At 31.3% G+C, this 21946-nt stretch overlaps 1 protein-coding gene across 1 annotated transcript; it reads left to right on the top strand.

Annotated features, from left to right (window-relative positions):
- Nucleotides 1–7088: 7088 nt before the first annotated feature.
- Nucleotides 7089–12372, top strand: LOC114375879 (formin-like protein 6). Its single transcript, XM_028333746.1, has 4 exons — nucleotides 7089–8723; nucleotides 8819–9021; nucleotides 10748–10989; nucleotides 11087–12372. Exons 1-4 carry the CDS (start codon nucleotides 7273–7275, stop codon nucleotides 11876–11878), a joined length of 2688 nt encoding a protein of 895 aa, XP_028189547.1. The 5' UTR covers nucleotides 7089–7272; the 3' UTR covers nucleotides 11879–12372.
- Nucleotides 12373–21946: the final 9574 nt, after the last annotated feature.

The following is a 21946-nucleotide window of genomic DNA, read 5'->3' as shown; positions in this document are numbered from 1 at the left end:
TTGAGGGAAGAGAGATTATCACTTAGCTTATGCATTACTTTGTCAAGAGATTAGTCTTATTTTTTTAAAGACAAAAGATTATTCTTATGATTTTTAACTATAAAGATAACTTGTTTCCAAAAAACAAAACTATGTTTGATCCATAAAAGTGTTGAGGGTGAAAATTTGTTTTCGGAATCAAAATGTACAATTATTGAAAGAATGACTTTCCCCAATGACTCTAATCAAAATCCAAAACTAGCACTCACCTAATGCTTAATACCATGTTAATTTGGTATACAAAAGAAAGTTTAAAAAATAAATAAAAAGAATGAATGAATAGATACTATGTGAATCAAATAGCATGTCATCTGATAAAAAAAGAAGTGAAAAGAAGGAAAAACACAAGCTTCTTATTCTTTTGTTTGATTAAGTAGAAAATGAGATAAAAGAAATAGATATTTGTGAAATAACATGAATACCCTTAAAAAATCAAATGTAATAAAAAAAATAAAGCATAAAATATGGTCTCAATAATAAAAAGAAATCCTTGTCAAGTTACAAGATAAATTTAAAGAGTTATAATAAATTAAACATATATTTTACCACCTAAAGTAAAACAGAACAAAACAAAATCAGCAATATTTTACAACTCGTGGATATATATTTTTTTAAACCTCAAATCCACACACCCCTTTTTTTCAAGTTAGAAAGAAACAAATTTTGATAAAAGACGAATCAATTTATTTTTCCTTTGTTAATTATTTTCCTTTCGTAAAATTTAAGATTGGACCAAGAAGAGGGAGAGATTAGTTAGCAAACTTTGACCACTCTCAAGTGTTAGGTTTAACTGCTCTAGAGTCGCGCCACAATGAGGGTGTAGTTTGTTGATGCTTAACGACCTAGCTAGCTGGAGGTCTACCTATGCGTGCTATTAGATCTTGGTTTAGTAATGCTTTTTTGAGTTTTGGCCCTCATTGTAAGTTTGTAATTAACCGTTGAAAATCAGAAATTAGGAATTTACAGTACACAAAGTAAATAGAGTAAACCAGATAAATAATACTATGTGAATCAAATAGCATGTAAATACACCAACATATAAATACTCCGAATAAAATTGAGTTCAATCCGTTAAATAAGTTCTATCAGGTTCTAGCCTCTTATAAATAAAAAATATGATTAAATAAATATTAAAAATGATTTTTCTGTAACACTCTTTTCTGAATAAATTTTATTAAAAATTATCAATTCTATTATGTTTCACTCCTCATTGATTAAAATTCCTCTTAAAAAGAATGTATGACTGTTTTAGTCCCTAAAATTATAATAATTGATTAAATTGGTGACTAAAATTAACAAAATAGTTCTTAAATTTGTATCAATAAAATAAAGTTCTTAAATTTATAAATTATTAATCAATTTAGTTCAAAAAATTATAATGGTTGATCAAATTTTGCATGTCAGATTTGTCTAAGTTTGTTTTGTAATTTTTCCACTGAATAAAAAAAATCATGTTAGAGAGTTTTCTATATAAATTCATATTTTTTTTTTGTATAATATTAATGTGTTTGCTGTTGTGGTTCAAATAATCTGGGTCCAATGCAAATTTACATAAAATATTTCAAATCTAACTAATAACAACGAATATCACGTATTAAGTAAATAATGTATAAGCATGTGTAAATTATTAGATGATAGGTGACTTGTTAATGAATTTAGGACAAATTTTTGGTATCATGTTAGAATATGGATTTGAGCTTAATTTAAGTTTAAAGATTAACTCATTAGATGAGAGTTATCTCTCACTTTCATACTCTATCCATTGTGTTGAGTCGTGAGTAACAGAGACAAAAGGAAATCTTATTAATCACGGTATCTTCCGTTTAGGTTTTGTGGTGCTCAAGAGGCTTCATAATTTCACTTCCTACTTAAGAAACGTATATGAAAGAGCGGCGTGAAAGGCTTGTTCTTTAGGGAGCAAATTTACGTGCACCCACATTTTCATCTCCAAATGGATATATATAATGATGATTATTTTTAGAGAAAATAGCATGTATGAAGAACAATTTTACATTATCAAATTAACTTTTATAACAATTACAGTTATTTTAATAATAATTTTTAATTAATTTACGGTGTAAAAAGTTTATATTTGAAAATATATAATCATTAAACTATTTTTTTACATATTAAACTCTTTTTTAAGCCATAACATTATAATTATAATAAGGATGAAAATTCTACTCAAACCTTAATAGTATCCGCATAAAATATCACATTAATGAGTAAGGTAAATACATTCTCAATGAAAATGAGTCCAAAGACAAAGGTTTATATGTAACAATTGATATATAGATATATGAATGTAAATACCACTGTCAGTACTATAATACCCACCTCACCTGAGTTGATCGAGGAGAGGCCTTTTTCATAATATGGAAAATTGGAAATAGGTCCTACAGTACTGTTGCTAAAAAACTGTTCATCGCAGTCCCCAGATTTTCTAAACTTCCAAAGATCATATCGAATATCACAAGGCATTAGTGCCTTTGAGACAATTGTAGAAGATGTGCAGTATACAGTATAGATTCCATAGGTTAGAGTTAACAAATGCATACGAAAGTATCCTCACGTCTTACTCTTTTGCTGATATTTTGGCATACTCCTCGTAATGCACGATTTTTTTAGCGAAAACATACATGAGAATACAGTGTTTGGATCAGATATTGTGATCCTCGTTATTTTATATTTTTCTGTCCAAAATTCTCAGATGACACAGAAGTTAATATTTTTTGCTTCAACTTGATCCATGTTGAAGTCAACAAACATCAATCCAAACATATATATATCACTACAACGATGAGGCAAGGAAACAAAACATCAAAGTATCAAACTCTATATAAAACTTGTTTTGGCTCTTTCTAAATACCGTTTGTTTCCACCAAATTTCAAAACGAAGGAACTAGAGTTCTGTATTTCAATCCAAATATAATCGGGATCTTATTCTTTCCTTCACCTCTCGTCTGAAGTGCGACAAATAAGTATTATTTATTACCGTTTCCATATTTATTTATTTATTTATTTTTACAAAATTTGTTATGTACTTTGACTAGCTATAGATGGTCTTCAATCAATGCTATTCATAATTTTTTGGCATGAGAAATTTCTTGAAGTTATTTATTTTTATCTTTGCAAATGTTTCAATCTTTGAATTCTAAACGAAAAAAAAAAACTCAAATTTATTGTCATTCGGACAAACAAACATTATTGATGTAGTTTGATGCTAAAAAAAAGCAACTTATTTAACTATAATAGTAGCATGGTGTGATGGAATATTAGAATTGTCGGTAACTCACTAACTTGTGATAGGACAAAAGGTCCTTTGCATTTTCAATAATTCATATCTATTGCAAACCTTTTCACTAGTAAGTGCTTGCCTATATATATATATTAATCTATGGCAATCAGAAATGGAATTTTAATTATTCAACTTCGATGCAAAAACAGAAAAATTGTGTCTAATTGAAGGAAACAAAGAAATGGAAAGCTACTGATATTTGATTGAAGACTGGAAAATCTTGATTGTCTTCTCTGTTTTTTTTTTATAAAAAAAAATGAAAGGTAATCTCTTCTCCCGTACTTACAACTTACAAGTGCCAAATTGCATAGTTTTGAAGAAAGGCATAACTTTAATCATCCCGTTTTGGTGAAAAGGGTATTATTAAGAGGGTGGGCCAAGGAAGGATAAGATTGTCTTTGCGTAGTGGAGGAGTCGAAATACAAAGAAAAGTGAAAAGGGGGATAAAGAAAAGCGATAAAGCATTAACCTGGGGCGTGTGCAATGTGCATGTCCCCTACACAGCACAAAATCTCCTAAGGCCAATGAAACAAAGCAGAAAGAAGAAGACGTTGTGACCCCATGCATCACTTTTCGCTCAATTACGTGTTTGACCTCGGATTCCCAAATCTCTAGTTACTCGCTAACGTGGTATTATAAGGAATTAAGGATGGTGTCACATATGATATAATATATCACATGGGATTTAGCTAGCAATGATATATTTAGCATTTAGCTAGTCGACTGTGTCGGCAGGATCGGACAAGCATGGCAGTCAAGGTGCCTTTCATTCTTTCTTTCCTTTTTATGCTTTTGTTCGAATAGTATGTGATACGAATTATAATTTTATGATACCATAAGCATAATTAAGGATATTTTCATTTTTGATAGAATGATGGTCTTATTTATTAGGCTCAAAAATAAGTCATGTCAAATTGATCTTTCTATTTAGTTTTGTAGTTATCTGGTTGATATTAAAAGAGATAATGTTGATAAGTGATTTTAAAGTATTATTAATGAAAGAATTAAAATTATATTTTTTTTATAAAAATGTTATTAACATTTTTGTTTTGCAATTTTCTATATATTATTAATGTGGTTTTAACAAAAGTTTTTATTTACGAATTGTTTAATTAGACACCTTTTTAGCTTTTGAGCTAATAAAAATATAATGATAAAAAATACTACAATAGTTTATTTGAAACGTTTGATTTCAAGGGTTAAATATAACTATGGCAATACAAAATAACTTTTTTTTTTTTAAACGGAGTGATAGAAAGGAACTATACTTATTTGGAACTTTTTTTATTTACTTATTTGGAACTTGTTGCTAGATTAGTGGGATATTAACTTTTGAAACAAAATATTCTATAAGAAAGTAACATTGTTCAATGGTTTAAATGAAGAGTAAGTTTCATTATAAGCTTTTTACGGCACATTGATTATAGTTTTTTTTTCATAGTTACGGTAAAATATTTACTACCTTTCCTATAATATTCGTTAAAAAATCTGACCTATCATTATTAATTATTAGAATTTCTTCGTCAAATTACATTTTTTCATCATAAAATTCAAACTCAAGATCTTATTCAAAATCACATTGATTATAGTTTTTATTTCATAGTTACGGTAAAATACATTTATTATTAGTTTAAAATATTGCTTTTTAAGCATTGATTATTAATTAGAAAATATGTGATTGATACATATTATCTTGAATACTTGGTCCGATTGATTACTCTGTCCATATTATCATAATTTTGTCCTAGGTTATCTTACACAAACATATAAAAATAATAAATGGATTAAAAATAATAATAATTTTACAAACTTAAATTTATTATTAGTTTTTATTGCTTATATCATTAATATTATAAGAGATATATATGAAAAAAAAGATAATAAATATTACATTAAAAAACTAAAATAATAATTATTTTAAAATAATCTTTTTATACGAAAATTATTGTGGAAGTATTAATTAAAAACTGTGCGAAGAATCTATAGCATAAAGATAGCCTTCTACCCCAATAGAACATATAAAAAAACTACCGAGAATACAGTATGAAAAATACCCTCCCTGGTTACAACAACTTGGCACAGCCTTACACGTAATTGCATTAGTGTTTATACAAATTAAAGTAGTAGTTTACATATTAATTTTTTTTTTCTATTGAAAATTTGAAAACGGTACTGGAACGAAGCCTATCCCCTCAATCCGTCCCAGGCCGAAATGTAGGTGAATGATATACATCACTTTTAATAGTCGTACAAGTTTTGGCTAACCAAGTGCTTCAATGGCTCAATGAAGAGGAGTTTGATTTTTTTTTTTTTTTTTGTAATAATGCACTTTTGATTTGGTGAGATTTACACGTAACAATATATAAAATATATATTTCTCTTAATCACTACAAAAAATGAAAATCAAATAAATATTTCTCTTAAAATTTTAATTACAATTTGTGTATTAAGTTTTGTTGCATCATATTCTATAATATCAAAACTATTTAAAAATACCTAAGAGTTCCGCTCTTCAACACCAGTCGAATTTAGTTTTTACTTTTATTTTGATTACGTATTAGCAGGTGATCTAGATCTGTCACCTTTCTAGGGTAATATTCGGAATTAAAATTGGAGATATAAAAAGGTAGTAATGTAATCCTCAAAAAAAAAAAAAAAAGCCATGTACGCTAATAGGCATTTACTCGGAGAAATCTATAATCTATATTTTTTTTACTGCATCTATAATCTATAATATATAATACATAATAATATATACATATAATAATATTTTATAAAAATAATACTGACATGTAATATTCTTTAAAAATAAAAAAATATTTTTTTATTAATTTTAAATAATATAATAAATAATAAATTGAATGACCAATCAGTACTAACCATATGAGAAAATAATCAATTAACATAAATAAAAAATTCTTCCAAATCAATTTGCATAAAGAATTAAAAATAAACAAAAAAAATTAATTTTTTTCCTTCCATCCAAAGGGAGAGGTGGTGTGTGTGGCCAGATTTTCTTGACATGATCGTTGTTGCTACATTTAGTTTTTCTAGTTAAGTTATAAGTTTTTCTAATTAGTGTTTTCAATACATTAGTTAAAAAAATATTAAATAAAATAAATTCATTCAAAAGTAATTATAAGAATACTGAAAATTGTAATAATAATAAATTAATATAATTATTTAATATTTTTTACGTTAACTTCTTTAATTTGTATTATTTTTATTTATTCTATAGTATTAATATGAACGTTTTTGAATTTGGGGATTGCCAAGCAATTACTCAATTGAACAAAGGAAAGCCGAAGGGGCAGCAATACAAGCAGAATATAACGACAGCAAGGTCGAATTTGTGCCTTGCCCTCGTTACTTGCAAACAAGAAATATAAAGGACACGAACGTACTTATATTTTTTTAGTAACTTATTTTTTTAATAGTATTACCACTACATAACCATCATCTTCCTTATAATTAAATATTTATTTATTTATATTTCCAATATAATTACAACGTGAATGAATAACTGAAAATGAAGGCCCGGAAGCGCGCAGAAGACTGCCACGTTTCATTCCCACTGATAGTATATTGCTATATTCTCTCCGTATAAATTGGCTTCATTTATTACACCGTAAATTACGAAATTTAGAAACAAGAAAAATTGCATTTGACGAAGATGTAACTTTAAAAAAATAAAATAAAGGAGTAAAACAAAATAAAATATAGGAGTATAAAAAAGAGAAAGAGAAAAAAATAGAAAGTGTGGCTACTGCTGACGGAAGCTTTGTAGCATCCAGATCTTTACAGCCGAAAGAAGTTTCCTCTCTCGCTCTCTCTCTCTCCTTATTTCGAGGAGAGGAATTTGCGGGAAAGAAACGAAACCCAGACATGAATTGGGTGAAACAAAAGGTAACAAGCCAACCCCACGATAATTCGCCATGAAAGCTCGTCACTTGAGCTTCTTCTACCTCCACATCATCGTCTTCACACTCTCCCTATCCCTACCCATACAAGTCAACACTGCAAAAGGGATCAACAACACCATCACGAATGAATCTGGCAATAATAGAAGAATCCTGCACCAGCCATTGTTCCCGGCGAGTTCCGCTCCCCCGCCAGCAGGCACGGCGTCTCCACCACCGTCTACACCGGTGGTGGAAACTCCTCCCTCTCCGGACGGCGGCAACAACATCCCCTTCTTCCACGAGTACCCGGCGGGCCCCCCGGCGGATCAGAACCAACACGCAGCACCGTCGTCCACGGTGAACTCCACAATCGCAAACCCAACGGCAACACAGCCGACAAAGGGAACAAAAAAAGTAGCAATCGCGATCTCAGTGGGAATTGTGACGCTTGGGATGCTCTCGGCACTCGCTTTCTTTTTATACAAACACAGAGCAAAACACCCCGTGGAGACTCAAAAACTCGTGGCTGCTGGAAGTGGGAACAACAATAACTCAAACAGGAACAGCAACGAGGTTGCAAACACAACCTCGGCACCGTCGAGTTTCCTCTACATTGGGACCGTGGAGCCCACGGACTCACGAGATAATAGAAATGCTATTAAGCCCAACAGATCGCCGTATCACAAACTCAAGCGATCCGATCGCTACCGGCCGAGTCCCGAATTACAGCCAATGCCGCCGCTCACTAAGCCTCCCGACGGGAATTACCCGCCGGCGGTGTCTTCCTCGTCGGACTCCGACGAGGAGAGCCGCGATACGGCGTTTCATTCGCCGCAGAACTCGTCCGTCGATGGATATTACACGCCGGCTTCACGGCATAGCTCTCTGGTTAATGGTAGTCCTGCGAAGAAAGAAACGAATTCCACTCCCACACCCGTTGCTGTTCCGTTCTCCAAGAGAACTTCGCCCAAGTCACGCGTTTCGGCACCCTCGCCGGAGATTAGACACGTCATCATACCTTCCATAAAGCAGCCTCCACCACAGTCGCCGCCGCCACCTAAGCATTCGAGAAAGCCGAAATTCTCGGCGCCTCCCCCACCTCCGAATTTGAAGCGTCTTCAGTCAACAAAAACAACCGACACTGCTTTGCACGTGTCAAGGACTTCACTTAATCCTCCTCCTCCACCACCTCCTCCTCCGCCACCACCTCCACCGCTGCAGCGAAAATCAGTGTCTCCGGCGGTTAGTGCTTCCTCTACTACTTGTGCATCTGTAAAGCGACAATCTTGGTCACCAATTCAATGTAGTGTGACGAATGTTTCTGAGGAGGTGGAGCAAAGTCAAAGTGTGAGCTCTTCCGAGAGGCATGAAGCCAATGACACGGATGGAGCCAAACCAAAACTGAAAGCTCTGCATTGGGATAAAGTGCGTGCGACCTCAGACCGTGCTACTGTGTGGGACCAGATCAAATCAAGCTCCTTTCAGTGAGTTAAATTAGTTAACTTAACTATCTCCTATCATTTTGGGACTAGTGGTATCATGGTATAACTGTAAACTAATGTTTCGTTTTTTTTAATAGGTTAAATGAAGACATGATGGAATCGTTGTTTGGATGCAAAGCCACAAATTCTGCACCGAAAGAACCTCCAAGAAAAAAATCAGTTCTTCCTTTCGTTGATCAGGAGAACAGGGTGTTAGACCCGAAGAAGTCACAGAACATAGCTATTCTTCTCAGGGCTTTGAATGTGACAAAAGATGAGGTGTCTGAAGCTCTTTTAGATGGTAAGTTGCTTTTTCATTCTTTTCCACTTTCTGGATAGTAATGGGACATTTGGACTTGATACTTGCGCCACAGATTTCTGATTTGGCTAAAATATACAAAACGGGTAATTCAAGATTCTTTAATGCATTTTTGGTATGATCTACAGTGTTGATTCATGAGTTCATGTTCACGCACCTAGCAAAAGCATCCAGTATTTCCTTGTTTAGATTTTTAATATCGCTCAAGAAGAAAAATGCTACTAAGATATGTTAATAGATTCGATGTCTGTATATCATTCAGGGGAAGATGGAGTGAGGAGCATAAAGTTTACCCGTAACTGTTTATGCCAATAATGTAAAGAGAATGAATCATACAAGAAACAGGCTGAATAGCACTAGAACTTAAACTTTAAGTCACCATCATTGAATCTAAAATCAAGTATGAAAATGTCTAAGCAGCATCATACCTTGTGAATTATTATGTTAAACAGTGAAATTAGGTATAAAACAAAACAAAACCACCATAAATTATAATACTCTGGTCATAAGACTTCCTTCTGAGGTATAAAACAATAACTGAGCATCCACGAAGGTGGGATCACACCACTTCTTCCTCCACTCCCACCTGACTTATTCAAAAACTGTTTTTCTTCTATTTCTTGAGGAATTATTGTTATAAACTCTATATTGTCATGGTCACTGTAGTCAATCAGCCTATCACTGTTACAATTCCTTAACTAATCTTGCTTTGCAGTTTTGGGCTCTAACTGTTGCACCTGTTCTAAAAGCAATAGCACCATTGTATTTGAAAAACATGAATTTCAAAAATGGTACAACCAGATCATAATACCATGCTTGCTTCCAATGCTCAAATCCAAAAGATGGATTATTATTCTCAGCAAGTGTACCACATTTCTTTTTAATCTTTGCCTGTGTTTATCTTTTTTTCTAATAGAAGTAAAGTACTAATCTCTAATTCCTTGATGCTCGATAAACCAGTAAGTGGTAACTCTGTTTTAATTTCCCTACAATCCACCGATTGTCAGCCATCTTTCCTAGAAACCGTTTAAAAGTATATTGCGGTCAAAGACTTAAATGTCATGCATCTTTACTGTCTATTCATTCATGTTCTTAACAGAGGAGCGGCATTACTTTTGTACATCCCACCTCAAATGACACAAGTAATTTGTAAGGCATTAATATCTTATAGAGTTTCATCCATAATAAAAGTTTTCCATTATATTTTACTCTCAAGTTTAACGTAAAGCTATTTTTATTTCTTAATTGTGTTTATCTTCTATGGATGTTGATGAAAAGGTACAAAAGTAAAGAAAGAGACACGCATAAGGTTTTTTATTGGCGTTAAAAAAAAATACAAATGAGTATCACCAGAAGTGTTGTAGAAGGTTTTGTTAAAGAAAGGTGTTTATGAGGCTTATATCTAGGCTATACAAGACATGTATTATAGGGTAATTGCTAGTATGAAAATTGATGGAGGCGAGACTAGGGACGTTCCTATAAGGATAGATTTAACATTAGGGCTCAATCTTGAATCTTTACAGTGACATATAGAAGGTTATATAACACATGCAAAATATCTGAATATATATTTACTTAAAGTAATGTCTCAGGTTGTTTCCTTGACATGTCTATTGTTTGTTTTTACCTTGAACTCTTGAACCAATTGCTTATCTACATTCTGTATTTTCACTTTGCTAATCGGGGTTATTATTTTTGGATGAAATAGGGAATCCTGAAGGCTTGGGCACTGAGCTGTTGGAAACCCTAGTAAAGATGGCTCCTACTAAAGAGGAAGAGATAAAACTCAAAAACTATGATGGTGATCTCTCAAAACTTGGATCTGCAGAAAGATTTCTTAAAGCAGTGCTTGATATCCCTTTCGCCTTTAAACGAGTTGAAGCTATGCTATATAGAGCCAACTTTGATGCAGAAGTTAACTACCTTAGAAAGTCTTTTCAAACCATGGAGGTCTTCTAGATAACTTATTTCAATGATTCAATCCCTTGTTATCTTTGATTTATTTATCTCCCAGGAAACTAACCAATCAGTTATGAATGTCTTTCAGGCTGCAAGTGAGGAATTAAAGAACAGCCGGTTATTCCTCAAACTCCTTGAAGCTGTTCTAAGGACAGGAAACAGAATGAATGTTGGAACTAACCGAGGGGATGCTAAAGCTTTCAAATTGGACACACTTCTAAAACTTGTAGATATAAAGGGAACAGATGGAAAGACCACATTGCTCCACTTTGTGGTCCAAGAAATCATTAGATCTGAAGGTGCTGGAGCTGAATCTGCAAATGATAATGTGAAGATGGATTCCAAATTTAATGAAGATGAGTTTAAGAAGCAAGGCTTGCAGGTTGTGGCAGGGCTCAGTAGAGATCTTAGTGATGTAAAAAAAGCAGCCGGAATGGATTCAGATGTCTTGAGCAGCTATCTTTCAAAGCTTGAAACAGGGCTTGATAAAGTGCGATTGGTTTTCCAATATGAAAAGCCAGATATGCAAGGCAATTTCTTTAACTCCACAAAGCTATTTCTGAAATATGCTGAAGATGAAATTGTACGGATTAAAGCAGATGAGAGAAAAGCCTTGTACCTTGTAAAAGAAGTTACTGAATACTTTCATGGGAATGCAACAAAGGAAGAAGCCCACCCTCTCAGAATTTTCATGATTGTAAGAGACTTTCTGAATATCTTGGATCTAGTGTGCAAAGAAGTGGAAAAGATGCATGATAGAATTGTTGGTGGTTCTGGCAGATCTTTCCGAATACCTCCAAATGCATCATTACCTGTTGTCAACAGGTACAATCATCGAAAGCAAGATAGAAGCTCAGATGAGGAAAGCTCATCTCCCTAGTGTTGTGAATATGAAAGAAACCATGGTCTTTCAGAATAACAGTGAAAGTAAATGAATGAAGAATGTTTTGCAAATTAGCATTCCAGGATTGGATTCATTGGGTTTAATGCCATTACACTATTAATGCTGAAACAAAGTCTTCCATGAGACTGAACATCAAACACTGCATGGTGGGGGTGGGGATAAGAAAGTGAACTCACTGTTGAACAGATTTCCTGGTTTACAGAAATGGGCTGCAAAGGTTCATAGCATGCATCCTCATCCTACTTCATAAGAAGATATGAAGAAGAATAAATAAAATTTTAAATGGAAGGTGGAGTGAATGCATCATTTTGTTTCTTCAACTCCAATACATATTCTACAGTCAAAATAGGTTTTATTAGGTCAGAGTTCCACACAATTGTCATATTGTAGAACGTTTCGATTTTACTTAAGAGGCTCTTATATGTATTTTTTAAACCAATTATTAATAATAAATAGCAGTTTTGCAACAACTATGTGTGCCTAACATTTAATATTTACACCAGCACTTGTACTAGACTCCATAATTAATCTTCAATTTTTTCAATGTTTGAAGCAGCCCTAGAGGCTAGAACCCAAGGGAAAAGGGAATTAATGTTGCAGTGAATGATAAACTCCAGTCTGCACGCTAGTTTAACAACAGAGAAATAGTAAATCAGTTAGCTGGGACTGGGAGATTAATGGAACTTCAAAACCGGAAAGTAAACAACATTATTGGGATGGTTATACAAACTTGAATTCAAGCATGCACTTCATGATAAAAGTTCCGTCGGCTTTTATACACTGTTCCTACAAGAGAGGATCTAAATGAGTATTTCTAATAGTATTTATTAGGTTGAGTTTAGGCTAACCAACTCAATCCTAACAATTAGTTTAAGATATGAGGTCCTGAATGGTTGTCTTCTAGTATATTATTTTATAGTAATGTTATATTTTTCTATTATATCTTCCTACAAATCTTTCTGTTACCTTTTATACCAAGTATTGTATAAAAAAAAAAAATATTTAATATCTTTGAAAATATAAAAACACATTTATTATAAGTAGAGTGATTTGTAGAAGAATAAAGTAAGAAGATTTAAAATTATTCATTATTTTAACCCTATGTCTAAGAAACTCCAACATTACCTTGATGAGTTTCGAACCAATCTTATTCACCATCATCGTATAAATTCCTGTAATTTAAATACAGTAAGACGCTAATATTGTGCCATTTTTTCGGTGGATCATTATTGGGCTAACTTAATCCGTAGTAAATACTCTTAAAACAGCTTCACAGTTGGCCCACGTAGATAATACCTTAAAAGCATGCGTCATGGACAGGGTCGTTGAACAATGTACAAGTACACTGTACGCCAAGAATATATAATTTTGAAGTTAAAAAATGATTAATTTTTTTTTTCTAGATGACACCCACAAGTAACCACAACAATATATGAGCTTTAAATATTTTGATATGGGAATTCGAATATAAAAGAGTTAGGTATATGACTAAGACACCAATTAATCGCATGAATAACACGGGTAACAGTGCAACGACAAACGTCCAAATAAAGAGGAAAGCGACAAAACAAACTTGTCTGCATCCACGAACGAGCACTGACTGAATGGTCCTGAGATTTCATTTTAAATGCATGATCACTCCTCACACCCTTTAAATTGAAATGTTTCTTATACGCATGAACTACTCAAAATGAGTTTATTAGAACAGGTTTGAATAGTTTATTTTGATAAAAATATCTTTATTTGCAGTTATTTTAGAGAACTAAAAATATTATTTCCACAAAACAACGATTTTTTAAATACTGTTTTATTCTTCTTTCTTTTTCTAAAGTTTATTTCCCTCAAATAAATTAGTAGACTCATAAGACTAGTTTATTGTATTGTTTATGAAATAGGACAGGATAATTACTTAATTATTACTTGTAGTCATATTAAGATATGTGACCTCGTCTTCTTGATTTTCTTTATTTGTAAGAAAAATTGCTTGTTAATATTTAATTAAAAGTTGTGTTGCAATTAAATTTTATCTGAGCTAAACTTGTTAAAATAAATCATATTAATTAGTTTTGGAAAAATATGATAGATTTAAATAAATTAATTAATTAAAAGTTTGTGTATAGATTAAAATAAAATTAGCTAGCTATTAGAAATGTTGTTGTATGCGTGTGAAAATGAATAACTGGAGTTAAATTAGATAATTAGAGGAGTGTAAGATTAAATTAATTAATTTGGTGAAGGTTAGATTATATTTATTAAGTTAGTGGGCTGATAGGAGGTTAGTTGGGCTGGATGAAAATTTAGTGAATTTTGAAGTTTGGAATTATCATTTAATAATCATTATTATTATAATTAAATGTCAAGCATTTAATTAAATTTCATATTTAGGTATTTCCTTTTATTATATGATTTGGGTAAGGATTGCAAAACAAAAAAAATTATTAAGATAAGTCATTCCACATCAGTTTGGATAAAATTTGTACACTTTTGTTAAATTATAAATCGTATAATTAATGTTATACAATGCCATGAGAAAAACATGGGTTAAATACATTTTTAGTATGTCCAAATATGACAATGGTTCTTTTTAGTCATTCAAAATAAATTATCTTTCTTTTTTGTAAAGTATGATATTCTTTAGTTGAATGTTAATGATCATTCCCTTAATGCTGAGATTCATTTAAGAGATTGATCTTTTTCAACAACTATTTTTTCATACACATGGGTTAAGAATCAAATCTATAATCATATGTTTAATAGATAAAATTATCTACCAAACATTTCACACCTTATTTGTTTAAAATAAATTATCTATTTTTGTCTCTTGCTCATGTGTTAGATGTGGTCCTTATCTTTTAAAAAAGAAAAAAGTCTCCTTTTCATCGTTCATTTATAGAAAAGATTAACTTTTATGTCATATTAGTATAAAAAATTTGCACTTACAACTAATAAAAACTATCATTAATGTGACTTGGAAAATAATTATAGTATAAGTTAACATACTTATCATTTATGATTGTGTAAAAATTCTTTATATATTATCTATGTGTGGACTATTTATTCTCTCTATATATATTATATGTTTTTATAAATAAAATATCAAAATGAAATAATTTATTTTAAGATTATTTATAATGAGAATTATCAACTAAAAGTGAACCCTATCATATTTAGACATACTAAAAACATATTTAACAAAATAAGAATCATTAATAAAATCTATACTTATTGAAGCCATGTTATGACGAGATGATATATATACCAATATCAATAATATAAATATTTTTTATATAATTATTCAATCACATATCATAATATTATAATAAATGATATATTTATAATTTTTATAATAACTTCTTTAAAAATTATAACAAAATTATTCATGACAACATAAAAACATCTACAATAATAACTTATCACGTATGCCTATTAAACTTTGTTGTTATATATAATGTTTAATAATATAATGCTACTATTATTATTATAATCATAAACTTAATTTGTTGTGACATTATAAACTTAAATTGATCTATCTAATTCTAACTTTATACAAAACTGAAAAAAAATTATGAAAATTTAAGCTACATGTCTGATACATAAAGGATCATGCAATGGGATGATTTTCGAATTCCTTGATATATTCTTTTTCTAAAACAATTGTGATATTATTGTTTGTTCGTATGTATGCTTAACAAGGCCTAAGGCCCAAAAACACACACCAACAAATAAGTTTGGGCAAATAAACTCCTATTGCATTTGGATCAAAACAAAAACCCTATGACATTAACTACGGCGATATAGGATGTAGACAAAAAAAAAAAGGCTAATTTTATTTTGAAAATACATTTATGTCGGAAAGTATACAAAAATTAAATTTCATGTATCTAAACGGTTAAAAATCAAAGCTCTTTATAATTAAAATATATATATATTATGTCAATCAACCATCTTATAAATTATTGATCAAAATAAGAAAAAAAAGAAGTCGAAACTTCAATCAATTTATGCTTGTAACATAAACATCTAAAAGAACCAACGATCTTTGTTGATTGTTCTAGAGAGATTTTATGCTAAGCAACTAACCCAGAAACTATTATTAACCAAGAAACAAAAATATAAAAAGCTCCAATCAATCTACACCTCTAATTAACGTAAACATCTAAAATGATCAAACACTTGGATCTCCCATGCTCAAACGCGTCTATCATTTGCTAAAGCCATGCAAATATCACACAAGGGTTGTTTTGATTCTCAATTGATCACACAATTTATCGTGACGTAACTTGTCAAATTACGATTAGGAATTATGGCAACAATGTTCTTCTGCTCAACCCAATAATGATTTGGAGTTTTGATTAATTAATGTTTTATAACGTGTCTAGTTTCTCCATCTAAAATGTGATTTTTTACATTTCATGCATAATTTTAAGAAGTTGATAGTTATAATTTAAAAAATGCATACGCAATTTCTTTCATCTCAACAAGTTTTTAAACCCGCTACTATTAAACATTTGGGATTCCCTATGAACCAAACGAAATTTCTACATATGTTAGGGGGTCTAAATGATGAACATATAGCTTGAGTGGACAAATTGACAAATTGATCAATGTTAATAGTTATAATTTAAAAAATGCATACGCAATTTCTTTCATCTCAACAAGTTTCTAAACCCGCTATTATTAAACATTTGGGATTCCCTATGAACCAAACGAAATTTCTACATATTTTAGGGGGGCTAAATGATGAACATGTAGCTTGAGTGGACAAATTGACAAATTGATCAATATATATAAGATGTAATCAATTTTCCAATCGCAAATGGAACTAAATTTCACATCCACGATCTCATATCAAATACAGAAAAAAATAAAATTAACAAAACAAATTAAGATCGACAATGGAAAGAATGAATAGAGAAAGTGAAGTAGGTTACCTAGTCCAAACCTGAAGCGTTCCTCTCAAAATTCTTTTAAAAAATAAACTAAAAGACAAAAGCAAATATATGGAACCACAATTAATCAATATTTTCTCCGAAACCTAAATCTCAACTAAGAATTATAATAAGTGGTTGAGGTTGAACTCTCCTTTCTCAATTTGACATCACCTTCTGGATAACCAATTCAGAAATGGGAAGACATGCTGATGCAAAGGAGAAAGGGAGAGACACAACGAGGATGATTAATTATCATAGCCTATTTGTAAAACTGCATAGATTTTTATGAAAAGGGAAACAAATAAGCTAAAAATAAAACTCACCAAGTGTATGTCACTCTTGTTCTTAACTAAAAATATGTCAACAACATAAATTGTGCACACCTTAATAAGACACGCTATATGCACATCGTATTCTGGTAGATATATTGGTGGTTTACTTTACATTAACAAAACTCTTCATGTAAACATGTATGTCTTCGATGCAATCTCATTGATCACTACAATCATTTTCACTTGTCGTACGTAATTACTATTCTCCAACAAAGTCCTTGCTGGAATTAATTCGTACATATTTATGATGACAGATAACACATGTTATTGTGTAATTTAATTAACAAAAAATATTTTGCTACTACTGATAATAAGTTTTTATTAAAATAAATAAATCAATTAATAAAAAAACACCTCAATGCTAATTTATTAATATCTTATTATTTAATATTTGATTAGAAAATATTAATATTGAAAAAATAAATTTGAAACTTTATTTGATTTAATTATTAATTGTATAAAAACTGATTTATTTTGATATAAAATTTTACATGAAATGATAAAGAAATATGGTTGTATAGGAAAATAAAAATATTATTTATTATTTAAATTTTTAAAGTTCAGATGCAAATCTATAATATAAAAATGAAGCTTTGTATTTAGTTATGTATCTATCACATATTATATTTGTTCAAGACCAGTGTCATGTCTTCACATTTTTAGAATCAAGAGTAAAAATTTAAAAAAAATTCCTAAATAACATAAACGTATTTTATAAATAATTTATTGACAAAAAATTTCATCAATTTATAAATTCAACCATAAAAAAAAATAATACACAAAACTCTTATATATATTAAAAAATTAACCAAAATTATGAATTACATTATTCACTAGAAAAATCTCGTCCTCTGATTCCATGAAGCAAATTCATCGATCAAATCCTCACAAGCGATATTATCCAACACCTCATTCTCGATTGCCACCATAGCTAGTTGATTAAGCCTATCTTGAGACATAGAATTACGCAAGTAAGTCTTGATCAACTTCAACTTTGAAAAACTTCTTTTGACACTTGCTACAGTCACGGGGATGATCAATAATATCCTATAAGCAATAATACCCTAATTTGCCAAAATTTGCGATTGATATTATTGGAATTTCGTGCCTTATATTGTTGGAATACTAACTCAAATTGTCGGAGTTTTTGTCGGGTCACTGTACCGAAATTACACCGGCCACCGCAAGAACTTGAGATGAGAGAAGGGGAAGAAGGCAAGATAAAAATTGTTGGCATGGTTGTGGGTTTAATTAGGAAGAATAAATAGCAAAAAATGATAAATGTTAGATGAAGAATTTAAGAGTCATTGCTCTTAAAATTGGGGGAGGAGAAGTTGATAAATGAAGTGAGAGAAAGATTAAAGATTGAAGTAAGAGAAGTAGTTGATGAGTTGAGAGGAGAGTACGAAAAATAGATTTTTGAAGTAGTGAAGCGGGGAAGGCGGTGAATTCAATGTGAAGTTTTGGTAAATGAAGTTAATAATTTTTTTTAGATTTTTTTAAAAATTGTGAGTTCCCTCAAAATGGGGTCCCGTTGATCACCTATAACCTGCCTGTTAAAGACTTTATGTAATGAATTTATAGATCATAACTTACAAGATTATTCAAATGAATTAAATCATAAAATCAAGTTGATATAATGCGTGTTTGCGCGTTGTAAACCCTAAACGCATGTGACCTTTTATTTCCATGCCAAAATCTTTGACTCAAAGTTTGTGTAATAATCTTTTGAGTAGATCTCTGGTCACAACCTAACGTGAAATTTTAAACAAAAATCCAATCCAAACAACTCATTTATACAGTAACGTTAACTCTTCCATAAACTATATGTACTATAAGATTGAAATATATATTTATAAAATAAAACAGCAATCTAGAAAGAGGGTGAAAGCTTAAAAAGAATCTTGCAATGCTCATATTCTATACAGTATTTTTTTTATTTTATGATATGGATATCGCTCTCGCAAATTAATGAGGTCACAATAATAGTAACCAACATCATCCATCGTCATTCAATTTGATAATGGAACAGTAGTAACTAACGATACATGAAAATGGAAAGGGAATAATGGTGGTGGTTGTGAAATGATGAAAACCAACACTGAATAGCCTTGAGGAAAAAGGGGGGATTGATGAATGTTGTTGGCCAAACAACATTCAATTAATTTGCTGAATGCTAGCAATGCAAATATATGCAATACACATCACACACACACATAGTCACAGTAATTCTCAAGCCTAGCCATTCCAACCACGCTTATTTTATTTTCCTTATATTCATGCACAGTACATGTCCCTTATAAGTTAGAATCTTTCATGATATGATACATAGTTATGAAATTGAGCCTTGTCCTTATTGTTTGTGCGAGTGAGTGTGTGTGTGCAGGCCAGGGTATTCAGTGCTTGAATGAAAGCAGTGGTCTTGGAATCATGATTTTCCCCACCCCCATTCTGCACCTGTAAGCAAGACAAGAGAGTATCATAAACAGTCAAACTTGCTGACCATCTTGGACTTGCTGATGTTTCAGAGTCAAAGGTTCCACCTAGTCTTCCCATCACTATTACCTAAGCTCTCCAGAAGCTAAAAATATTATCCATGTATTTTAATTATTTATTTTATAAGTATGTTGTGTAATTAATAATATCATGTGCCACGTACTAGTACAAGGGCACATCTAATAGTGCCATATTCTATTGTGAGTGGGTGGCAACTTAGGATAGACCAGGAGCGTCTTCTTCCTCCTTCTGCCTTCCTTTTATAAAAATAAAAATCTTTGATGCTATCACACACAGACTGGAAGTGGTCCAGCCTTTCACACGTGAAGACGCTCCTCCCCTGCTATTTTATTCACGTGTGCTATCATACTTCCATCAATTCTTTTCTTAGCCTCTAATTGTGGCCCCTCTTTATCATTTTTCCCTCCAAATTACCCAAAGTCCTCTACATAAATCAAAACCTTTATGTATATTGCAACACGTATATAGACATAGCCACATAGGGAAGTTGCAAATTAAACATATTATCTGTCACTAATGTAATTATCCTTCTACTGCTTAAAAAAATGTAATTAACCTTCTACTTCTCAAGATGTAAAATCCGAATTAAAATTGGTGAAATTAAATATTTTCAATTAGGATATTCAAAGGTGGGGTTGAAACTTAAATTGTTAGTAAAAGGGTTAGTTAATTACTAAATGGATTAAAATGTAAAATGTATCCATGTGCCTGCAGTATAAGCTAATTGAGGAGGAACATGCTTGCATTTTGATGATGACAATTCACTATTTATTTTGGTGAGACCAGCAGTGTGATCTTATCTGGCAGTCAAAGACTGTAAAAGATGGCATTCCACCGGTTTTAATGGCATCCCAGATTTTGGATCTTGTGTCATTTAGTTTAATTTGATTCTAACATTAACTAGTTAGTTATTTAACCTGCTATTTTTATTAAGAAATACATTAGGGCCATAACATGTAGTCGCTCTTTGATAAAAAAAGATTCACTTTGTTCTTCTGCTCATCCCTATTGGGGCATAATAAATTCCCAAATTGGCAGGGTTTTCTGATCATCAGATTTAAAAAAATGCTTTACCTGACTATTTAGGAACAAAACTGTGTGAAGACTTCATGGCAAGTAAAGTCCACGTAGTTTTTCCATTTTTCCATCATTAAAAATCCTAGTTACCCATAGAAAACAAAGGGGATAACTGAGAACACCACGGGCTGAATTCAAAGCCATCACTGTGATTACAGTGATCTAAAACATTTCCATTGATAGCAAAAGACAAAATGGTTAACTACATGGATGGAAGAAGCTACAAAAACTATATATTAGCCATCTTCATGCCTATATAATAGAGAAGAACTAGGTAACTAGCTATTTTATGATTGTATCCATTTCACATTGATTATGTGATTTACTTTAAAGCTCTAACATTGTAATTCCACTGGTATTAACATGCAATGGTTCTTTTGGCACAGATCTATTTGTTTGTTCATATTTGTTTTGTTATCTAGGTATGGATGTGCCTATATGCGGGGAGCAAACTTATAATTGTACACTGTCTTGACTAATTTATAAGGTGTTGATTCGATTGCTCATATTTGATACGTTGATGCTTAAATGTAGACATTAGGGCCTGATTTAGTACACATGATGTCTGAAACCAAAAAAGCGGGACAGAGAAGGCCAACAAGTGAGACCATTGATAATAATGTACGAATGGAAATTGGGGGACAGGTAAGGTCATGGAGCTCATGGTTTATGGTTTATGATAAGACTCTTCCAAGCTAAACGTAATTCTAAAGTAAGAATAAAGGTTTTTCATCATCTCTTAATTTAATTTAAATATATTATGATTTGAATTTACTAAAGTTTAATCATAAATAAATACACTATTATTACAGATTTTAAAGATATTCTCTAACTTTATAATAGCTTTTTTCATAAATTATAATTCATTCCACATCTGTATGGATATTCTTCTAACAAATTCTACTTTAAATGGTGGGTAGGATTGAGCTTTAATCGGTTCCTCATTGAAGGCTAACATAGAATAGTAATTGCAATACATAATTGGCGATACACATGTTATATTAAATTCAGAAACAAAAGGATGACTTAGCTCAGAACTAGTATATGTATTTTTTTTTCTTGTCTCTAGAGCACTCCTTAACAATAAATAAATTGGCTTACATCCATCTTAGTATTAAATTATTACAAAGTTCCTTAAAACAGACTTATAAGCCATATCAAACTTTTATGTAAATCAGACTTATATC

The sequence above is a fragment of the Glycine soja genome, chromosome 11, assembly GCF_004193775.1.
Source record: "Glycine soja cultivar W05 chromosome 11, ASM419377v2, whole genome shotgun sequence".
NCBI classification, from domain to species: domain Eukaryota; kingdom Viridiplantae; phylum Streptophyta; class Magnoliopsida; order Fabales; family Fabaceae; genus Glycine; species Glycine soja.
The sequence above is the reverse complement of the archived record's forward strand: the minus strand, read 5'-3'. Positions and strand labels throughout refer to the sequence as shown.